Consider the following 10,932-nt stretch of genomic DNA (forward strand, 5'->3'; position numbering starts at 1 on the left):
GCATTGACACCAAACTGAGGCACAGTATGATTACTAGCACTAGCTGACAAGGTTGTCATTCTGTATATGACGGGGTATATAAGTTTAAACCAGTAGACTGCTTTTTGGCATTCTCACTAATCACTACCATTAAATTGGTTATAATCAAATTCATATCTGGTCAAAAAGTTAGACAAATGTTCAATTAAATGGCAAAAAAAAAAAAACGAGTTAGGAATTTTGTGTAGTGTATAAAATTATACAAAATAAATTTTAAAAAAGGGATGTTACACGTATTTTACACCAAAAGGTTTAAAAGTTTTAATTTTTTAAATTGACATATACAATGTGAAGTCGGACATTTTGGACAACTATCTAAACACCACTGAACCATTCCCGGTACTGAACGCCAACGCTTAGTAGGGCGGCACTTCATTTGATTGGCTTTATTTTTAGCCATGTCAATGTATTTTTTGTTTCCTTTTCTTTTATATTTTGAAACCATGTCGTCCTCCGATATTTCACTGGTATCTTTACTAGATTTTTTGTTGCTAGTTTCTTCACTAGAATCTTTGTTGTTGTTGCTTTCTTCACTAGACTTTTTGTTGTCGGGTTCTTTGGAGTGGTCTGTGGATTCCTCACTAGAATCCTTATATTTAATTTTTATCTTCCTGAGGATGCTGATGTCGGCACAGTTGTAGAATTGTTCCTGTGGACCCAGCCCCACACCGCATCCGTCATCACCACAACCCCAGCTGTTACCTGGAAAGATATGTCAACTTATTAGATTGATTGATTGGAAAAGTTCATTGTATATGTATAACTCTACAGTTCAAAGGAAGGGATAAGTCAAAAAGGTATGCTTAACCCTTAACATAGCATCAAACAGAAATTTACTATGTTCTGTTTGGGCCTTTACCAATTACTGTAATTGTGTTTGTGTCAATAAAATATTTGTATTTCCATTATAAGGACCGACCTACAGGTTAGTCCCTGACATTACTGAAATGCTGCTTTACCTGCGTTATATTTCCATTGCAGAACACATTTTTGGCATGAAAAATCAGTCGGCAGTTGGATCCTCAGAGAAATCAAATTCTGCCTCCCAACATAAAACCTCGTGACGCTTCCCTTGCCTTGGTTTTCGGTTACGATAGGTAATACATTCTTATCCAGACACTCCTGGGTCACAGGTTGGTCAGTGTTGTCATGGGGGCAAAGTTTGAACTCCATCCATCCTAAGTGGTTGGCAGTTAGATTGACTACAACTTCAATATCTTCCCCGGAGCGGTAGGTTCTGATGATAAACCCCCTTCCGTAGAACCCTCCGTCCTCATTAGGACGGGGTGGCGGAAGATCATAGGCATCACCACAGATACCACATTTACCGCCATTCTGAGTCCACTGGCGCTAGAAATAAAGCACAGTGTTAGTATCACTTGATAAAATCTGCTACAAATACTGTGAGCACTAAGCTGATCAAAAGATACCTCGCCTCCCATATGATTTTAATGACAAAGTCTTGCTCTGAGAGACACGAAATAAGTGTCAGATCAAAAAGTAAAATAGGAGTAGCACAATGGATTTATGTTATAAAGAATCTGTGAAAATATCGTGAAATTTTACTCAGTGGTATAGGTGGGTTTTCAGATATGACATGGGTACCCTTCAATATTATAGAAAGAATAACAGTATTTACACGTTTTGCTATGGGAAACCCAAAATATGTTTCCAAGCAAGAAGTAAAACAGGTGGTGCACAGTGGCAATATATATTAACAAAGATTCTTTGAAAGTCTCATTCAGTGGTATCAGTGGAGTTATGGATAAGAGATAGGTACCCCAGCGAGTAAAAGTCAGACGGACGGACATATCCTCCCACTTTTCAAGCGGGTGGTACAATAATGTCATATGAAATCTTTATATATTCTTTTGTATGAAATATATAGCAATACCAGACAGTATTTAAGCTCAAAGGTCCATTCATGGACCTCTAGAACATTAGAGGTAGGATCGGGTGCCACGGAGGAGTGAGAATCCTCTGCCGACTGGTCATCATTTTTCCTTTTTAAAAAAATTCTTTGTCTTTTTTCGAAATAAAGATAAAACATCACCAAAATTAAGAATTTAAAAAGGTGATGTTTAGTGTCTTTCTGTTTCCTTCGGAAGAGATTACTTTTTTCGTTCAATTTCGAAATTCCCTTTTCAGTGCCCGCTCGATTTCTCGGAAAGCAGTTTTTCAATTTCAAGATTTTTTTCTAGGATTGATGCAATGCATAATTGTCATATTTTGAATAATCACTTCCAGTAGCATGCATTTTTGTCTGATTTTCATTTTTCAAATTAACATATCCAGGAATTTGCCTTAATTTTACTTTTTTTTCTGTCAAGGATTAAATTCTAAACACATTACTTTCTACTTCCACTTCATCGGAAAATTAAACATTTCTTGCTTTCCAGTTAATAGTTTTGATCTCGCGCACGGTGTTGGTGTGAAAAAGTCAAAAATTATTATTGCAGCGGTATTTGTGCTAATTTCATATTAAAAAATTGTTTTTTTTTCTTCTTATTTTTTTTCTTCTGAAATTGGTCTCAATAATCGCATTTTGATCCCCTTCTTTGCTCTTTTTTTTTTTAATTCAAGACGTATTTTCTCATCTCGCATAGTTTATTATACATAAATGCTACGCCGTCTCGGACAATTAGTTGAAGTTCGGTATGATAGATGGACAAAGCATGTAAATAAAATGTTGATGAATTGGATGGAACTGGTTTTTTTTCATGATTTGCATGTGCACAAAAAATGCTTTTCATAACTTTAAGATACATTTGTATTACATAAAGTACGTAAAATACATCAAGACATTAATCAGGAATTTACAAAGAATAAATTTAAAGTATTTTATTTAACTCTTATCTTATTCTTTTCATTATAAAAACCACCTTTCTGTTCTGTACAGATTAAGTTACAAAAAGTACTTTGCGTCGGTTGAAAAATGATGAATGTTGCCACAATAATAATTCAAGGTCAATATGCTCCAATCGAATAGAAACAATGTGAAAACCGTCCCCTATTGATAAAAACGTTTCATGCGTCACTCCTAGAAGACATATTTCTTCTTCTAGTAATTCTCTATTAGGTTGATGTCTTTTCCGTTAAGATAAGTTTTTCGTGACTGCTGAGAAGACTTTTATTTTTTTATTTTACTACAAAAGTCTTTTGACCATGTAAGAAAAATAAAAAGAAAAAATATTGTGTCCAGAATTGAGGAATTAAAAAAAAGTTTTTCAGGGTAACAAATTTTTTTTTTAATTCCAAAGATTTGAATCGTTGGAGGGAATGATTTTATTTTTAAGAAATTGTGCATAAAAATAAATATTTTTACGTTTCCGTTTTGCAATACATTACAAAGGGATTCTCAAAATTAAAATAACAGGGATCAGAGAAAATGAAAAACTGCTTATAAATAGTTTTATTTTTCCATGCTGGACAGCCAATTGTTTAAAAGAATCAATGATATTAATTATTTTTACTTCTAATTAATTAAATCTTTGTTGCCTTTTTACCTATCTGGTATGTAAAAATAGCCTTGTGTAGGATACCTGTATACCTGATCGGACTGTTGATACACAGGGGGCTAGTGACCCAGCCTTAGTGTAAAGATGATATACGTTACTAATGGTGGCTATTTATATACATCACCGTACATCAAAATATATCCTTTTACGTCTTTCCTAAAAGCAAGTCGTCCAGTTGGCGAAGCATGTAATTTATAGATAATTCATCAACAGGACAACAATCTATTAACAAGACATAATTAATTTGTCCACTGTAAAAAGGTCAACAACTGAATTATATATTGAGTTGATTTCGAAATTGATATTTTCAGAATGATTAAATTAAAAAAACAACAACACCATTAATCCATAAACTTCTCTCACTCTAAATCAGTATATATGTATAATGATCAACAATATGCAATGTTAATGCAAATGCAGTTCTCTATTTTAATTTTATTCGTTTTAATGAATGAATGCCTTTCGGTGAATATCCTCTCTTTTTTGTGCCTAAAAAATGTTTTTGAAAAAAAGATAATCGAGTTAAGTTTCCTGAACTTTAATTTAATTTAATTTTTGTTTAATTTTTGCTCTGTCTATAGACTTGTCTGTTCATCTGTTTGTTTGCAAATACATTAATCTTGTCCTTAACTTTTCATTGGTTGGTTCAACTTGGTTGGAGCTATGGCTTTAAATTTTTACAAGTGAATTCCTTGTGAGAATACATTTCTGTGGGATTAATTAACTATGAATGAATATAGTATGAATATATTTGACCTGTCTCTATTAGTTTAACCCATGCTGTTTGTGAAAAACTATTGCCAGAACTTTCTTGCATGTTTACCCATTGTGAAGAATGGAGATAACGAACTGTATTCAATATCAAAGTCCATAATATTCTTGTTTCATCAACTTCCTTTTCAATAATTTAATTCGTTTTAGAAATTGTTCATACGTAGAACATGCTTTTGCGTATCGAATCAACTGAGATATATATACTCCGTATGCAGGTGATGAAGATATATTGCTGCATAAGTAAGTGTAGTTGACGATAGAAAAGTTAAAGCAATCACGTTTATCAAATAGCTTGGTTGGTAGATTACCATTAACGTTTTTTTTTCAAATAAAATATCCAAGTATGTATGAAACAGATGTGTCAGACTCTCTGGTATCCTTTATATCAAGCTCACCAGGCTATATCGTATCGACATAGGAATGGAAATTACCACTGTTAATTGACAATACGTCGTCGATATATATTCAATGTTGAGTTGATACATGTATCTCTAAATGTTGAGTTAAAGGCCACAGCAAGTGTTTTCTTCTTTTCACACATAAGATTAAAAAATTTGACCCTGTAAGAGTTGAACCCACTCTAAAAAGAACTTTAACCTTGGTCTTAACTTGTGAATAATAAGTAATACTATGACTTTCATTTTTACATGTGTGTTCTTTGTGACAACATCGTACTTTACATACCAAAGTTTTGACCTTTTAGTCTTGGTGTTGACGTATTTAAAAAATTACCTTGACCATAGTTTTCGAACAGATGTTACTGAGACTTTTTATTTGATAAGAGAATTTTTCTTTTTCAAGTACTTTCTCTGGTAAGCAAGGATTTTGACCCTTTGATCTTGACCTTAAGAGTTTGATGTACTTTTAGAAACTTTAACCTTGGTCATAACTTTTAGACTGTTGGTTCTTCAAATTTCACATTTCAGAGATATATTCAATGATAGTTTTTACTTTTGAAACATTCTTGATCTCTTGACAATGGAGTTTAACCTGCTTTTGAGAAGTTAAAACCTTATTTTAGGCCGCGATAAGGGGGCTTCATTGTTTCACAAACACATCTAGTTTAATTCATTGAAATTTCTTAAAATCTTTGTATCAAAGTTTTTTTTTTGGCTTAAATTTGATCTCATTTTTAAATGTAAGAATTTTTCAAATATCTTTTTCTGCTCTCAGTTGTAAATATAAGAATTCTACATTATACCGTTGCTTTGATTTGGTGTAAAATGTCAGACTAATTAAGACTATAATTTCTTTTTAGGTGAACTAAGAAGTGTAAAATTTAAACCGTGAAAGATGTATGGTGCTACATGAATGTGTAGAAAGTAATTTTTAGTGACAAATGTTTTAAAAGCAAATAGAAAAGTGGGTCATTATCTGAATTTAACTATAATCAGTTTGGGAATACTAATTAAAATTCAACATGTAAAATGTTTATATACTTGTATATGATTTAGCTTGTACTTAATCTTTTGTAAATTTTTATTCTTTTTTTCTTTTAATAGAGTGTTTTAATTTCTTATAATAGAAAATAATGTCTTGAAAAAAATTATTTCAGCGGAGATAACTAACAACTACTCCCTGACTGTACATAGATCGATGATATCACACACTTGTTAATCAGCGTAAAATATTATATCTACGATAATATTAAATCTACTTCAACTAAATTTAATTTTAAGTTTTAATATTTTAAAAATAGATTTATAGATAAGAAATAAATTATTATATGATTAATGTTATAGGCTGAGACTCAATATATGAAAGTATTATGGAAGATCTACTTAATTAGGAGTTTTAAAACATTTATTTTCACGTCAAGTGATTGCTTTATTCGGCAAACATTTTGATTTCTCTTAATTCTAAAAAGAACCTTAGTAATCCTACCACTCACCTTAAATCCGCCACAGTTAAGGGCGTTGTCATTGAAGTTATCCGGACCGAGGCCCCGTCTCCAGAGGGAGGAGCGCTGGGGAGGTTCCACCAGGTAGCCGTGTCCCGTGGTTCTAGGAATGTCGTAAAATGTCACGACAACCAAAATCCAGAGCCAGCACGTGTACGGAGTTCCCTGCATCTCAACTGTGTGCAACCATCGGAAACCAACGAAATTTAAATAAAATTGGTAAAAAAAAAAAAAGAGAAAGGTGTTTAATCACAAAGGCTAGACTTATTGCAACTGCAGGGTATGCATATGCTTCACACAATGTAGTTAGTTTTTTGTGGGTCAAAAATACCGGCTAGCGACGTTTCCAGATGAACTTTGTGACCTATACTTACAACATCTGAGAAAGAGCAGGGTCTGTTTGGGGTAATTAATAATAAACTAACAACAGTCGAACGTCAAGGGGCACGGGATGATATCATTATTACAGAGGGTATAAAACTCATCACAGAAATATTAGTCAACAGATCTGCAACACAAAATTAGCAAAATATTCAAATATTTACGCCCAAAAGATTATGTTTACAGAGAAAAAAGTGGACAAGTAAGTCTAAGTTCAATTTCCCTTTTTTTCACTCTACTAAAAAACATGCTAACGTTTACAGCTTTAATTCATGGAATCCTATGTAACCTGTTTTTCGCTGAACATTAACGGTCTCTGGGGACCTAGCATAACGGTCAACTGGTCATTGGATTCCAAGAATTGCTTAAAGCTGACATGAACTCTTAAAAAGGCATCATTTTTCATCTTTGTACGACTTACTACATTCCTGTACGCCTTTGTCCGCCATATTTCTTCGATTCCGCCATATTTACTTGAAAATTTTTGGCCACCTGTACCTGTTATATAAAGCCTGGTGCATTTGTTTCACTTGAGTGATTTTCTAGCCTGGCTGTCGACATGTACACATCTCCGATAGCATAGTTGTCATAAATCCATAAACTGACCAAATATATGTTTTAAAAGTTAACAAAAACTAGAACTATACTGAGAAGTAAATTATTTTTGAATGCATTTGCTGCAATTTAGAAAAAATAACACGGAAAACAGCAAAAGCCGTTTGGATATGCACGCATGCAGGTCGAGAATACGCATCGAACGCAATGATAAAGATATTTACCTGAATACTGCTATCGTTACAGGGATGTGCACATGTCGAAAGAAATATCCTATTTTACTTTTATTGAAATATGCATCTCAGAATTCATGTAATCCATTGCTAACTGAACAGTAAAAAATTGTCACCACATAGCACTTGGACACACGTGGTCCACGACGATAGTCTATTTGGTCAGGGGAAATTTCAAAGGTGGAAAGCTTACTGGTATTTTGGTTGACTGAAAAAGTGCATTTTTTTTCAAAAATAAATATTACTCTTGTCTGTATATGTAAATGTAAACAAAATTTTTTAGTTATGGCATAATTACATTAAATTTATTTTATAGCATGCAACAATACGAATCATCCATCCTTTGACGAGATTCTCCCGTTAAAGGGGGGGGGGGGTAAAAAAAAATGCATAACGTTCTCTGAAAAAGATCGGATCTTTTTACGATCAAATATTTTCATTATAAATAATGTGTATTGGCTTTATTTATTTTTTTTTTTAAATAAAGACCTTATATAACTTGATTTAAACTTATTTTCAAAATTTTATACACAATAAACGAGTTTGATTCTATGGTACATGAATAATCAAAATAGAATTCAATGGCGGATCCAGAGATGGAGTGGGGTTCCAGGGATTGGAACCCCCGGCCTTTATTTTTGTACACACATACAGAGAGAGAGAGAGAGAGAGAGAGAGAGAGAGAGAGAGAGAGAGAGAGAGAGAGAGAGAGAGAGAGAGAGAATGTTTTTCTGTAATATAGAGTATAGATATTTATACGTCTAATAATATGAATAATTTGAAGAAATAAAAAAAATCTCTGTCCTTTCTCTAGATCTGTAGATTTTCGCGGATTTGCTTTCCTCCGCGTACCTTCAATCATTTTTCAATCAACTATTTGAATCTCTTCACCATTTTACAACAGTATACAAAAATCACAAAATATATAGGTGATTTTATACATAACAGTAGATCTATAAAGCATGTGTGAATAAGAAACGAAACCAAAAAATTGTACGTTGCTATAAATGTGAAGTATGGTAATTTAGGCGGGGGCATATTTTTTTTTCTTTATAAACGAGCACAATTTTCTCAGGAAACAGTGTTTATTGTTATTCATAATGTGTTTAAAATTAATTACATTCTGAAATTTTATGCTTTTTTTCTGTTAAGCATAGCATTCTTTCTGAAAGTAGCGAGCTGCACTTTAGTATTAATGAAACTCACCTCTGAGTTCTTTTAAATTACAATGGGGACAAATTCTATCTTGTCTTGGTAACCCTATCTAAGGGCTTCGACCACCCACAATTAACATGCAAGGAAGATTCCAGCGAACTTTTTCACCATTTTTGGACCATTTTCAGAAGTAACTAACTTTAAGAAGTATGCATGAAATATTTCGATTCGGTAAAGATAAAGGTTTAAAATGTTCCCGTAGTATGCAGATGAAGGGGGCAGGGGGGGGCTCACTTTTTCTGAGGATAATCTTTGCTGCAGTTTTAAAGAAATTAAAATTTTGATTTGGAAGCTCCCTCCACATGTTTTGTTTGCAGGAAAATACGCAGATTCAAGCATTCAAAAGTAATGTACTGAACAGAAAAGTTACAGGAAGCCTCCTTTATCCCCTACCAAAAAGGATTGTATAGAGTGTGGTGCTTAGTTTTTTTTTTTTTTTTTTTTTTTTTGTGTTTGTTTTGTTTTGTTGTTTTTTGTTTGTTTGTTTGTTTTTTTTTGCTTGTCAACTGATTTTGGAGGTCCCCCATCAATATAAAGTGAAGTGGCTGTGTTGTGATTCTATGCATGAGTGCCATGCCCCCCCCCCCCCCCTCCCCTGGGGTTTGCAAGGTTATTAAATTTATTTACTAAAGCAAGAAAAAAAGTTACGTAGGAACCCCCTCGGAAAACGCAGACTCCCTGGTAAACGCGAATTTGTGTTAAATTGGTATGAAAAGGCTAAGGTTTGAAGCATTAGAAGTCATCGGCTACCCCCCCCCCCCCCCGAAATAGGTTTTGAAGTTTGGGCGAGTTTACGGGGTTTTTTTTTGCATGTCAGGAAATATCTGGGTTGGATATAAATTATTAATAGTCGAAGCATATAGGAAGGGAAAGCAAACTGCCGATGAGAGTTCCACATTCTACCAAAAATTAGCTTTTTTATACCTCTTGTCTAAATAATTTTTATCCAGATTCCTTACCTGAGAAGGTACATGTATTTGAGAAAGTTCCCAATGTTCCCATTCCTATGATGTAGACTTCACGTTTACATGTATTTTCCTTTCAATTTCGGCGTTTAGGTTTATTTTCTTGTCAAAAGTAAAATTATTATTTCAATTTTTGAACAAGTTTCGACATCCCCGCTTGACAAAAAAAAATCTTTGATCTGTCCCAAGATCTAATATATGGTACAGTACAAAATAATATGATTTTATATCTATTATTGCGCTTACAGATGGTTACAGGAGGAGAGAGAGAGCGAGAGATTTCAATGAATAAAAGAGTAATCAAAAATTATCAGTATTCCACTCAATCTGATTAAAATCAGATCCTTTGATCCGCTCCCGTAGATCGCTACACAAAAGGGAGCGGATCAAAGGATCTGATTTTAATCAGATTGTATTCCACTAGGTTTCAAGTTTCCCTACCAAGGTTTTTAAAAGTATCTCCCAAATATTGCAACAGAAATTATTTTTATTTTTAAAAAAAACTAGACTGTCAGACAGGGATACTGAAATCTCGAAAGACTTCCTGTAATAATTATAAAACAGCCATATTCCGCAAAAATGTTCATACTTTGTGGTCGGAGTGAGACAATAAAAAATCTTCAAAAATGGAATTGGCAGAAATGTCTGTCTTCCAAGAATATTTAGGTAACGGCCATGTCAATTATTTCTGCCCCTCGCCCTTAAAATACAAATGCCTCAATGTCAGTCTAAAAGGGGGATGTTTTTTTCCGCGTGTGTGTTAAAGAACGTACAGATGCACACATAAACTTCTGTATTCTGGTTAAATTTATTTAAGTTTTGAACTAAATATTTACCGTATATCAAATTACTTGGTTTAGATTTGAGATTAGTACTAAAATAATCAGTTGTAATTGACAAATGAATTTTGCGATGCAAAACAACTGCAGACTATATAAAGAATGTTTATTAGAACTAGATAGACAATTTTCAGTTATACCTTATGAAGCCGTTATCATTATACTTTAGACCCCCCCCCCCCCATTTCAGCCGCGTAAATTCCACTCTTTTCCACTTGTGATATTTTCCCTGACCAAAATCTGATCAGCACGGACTAAGTGTATCGACGCGCTAGACTGTACGGAGTAGATACAGTGTGTTTATTGAGTTTTTATGGAGTTTATTTCTTTTTTGTGATGCATATTTCAATAAATGGAAATCAGGGTGTATTTCACTTGACTTGTGCACATTTCCGAACCGATGCAGTGACTTTATTACCAGGTATGGGTACGTTTACAGCGTTCGACGCGTTTTCTCGACATGCATCAAAGTCTGCATAAAACCTGCAAATCAAAGACGCTGATTGTTTTGTT

At 33.6% G+C, this 10,932-nt stretch overlaps 1 protein-coding gene across 1 annotated transcript; it reads right to left on the bottom strand.

Annotated features, from left to right (window-relative positions):
• Positions 1-214: 214 nt before the first annotated feature.
• LOC134266995 (uncharacterized) lies at positions 215-6,443 on the bottom strand. The gene is made up of 3 exons (XM_062749222.1): positions 6,223-6,443; positions 999-1,389; positions 215-741 (listed from the first exon to the last, which is right to left on the bottom strand). The coding sequence occupies exons 1-3, from the start codon at positions 6,400-6,402 to the stop codon at positions 278-280; spliced, it is 1,035 nt and encodes a 344-aa protein (XP_062605206.1). The 5' UTR covers positions 6,403-6,443; the 3' UTR covers positions 215-277.
• Positions 6,444-10,932: the final 4,489 nt, after the last annotated feature.

Source organism: Saccostrea cucullata, unplaced genomic scaffold (genome assembly GCF_032062105.1).
Source record: "Saccostrea cucullata isolate Sc308-1 unplaced genomic scaffold, CSIRO_AGI_Scuc_v1 ctg306, whole genome shotgun sequence".
Taxonomy (NCBI): domain Eukaryota; kingdom Metazoa; phylum Mollusca; class Bivalvia; order Ostreida; family Ostreidae; genus Saccostrea; species Saccostrea cuccullata.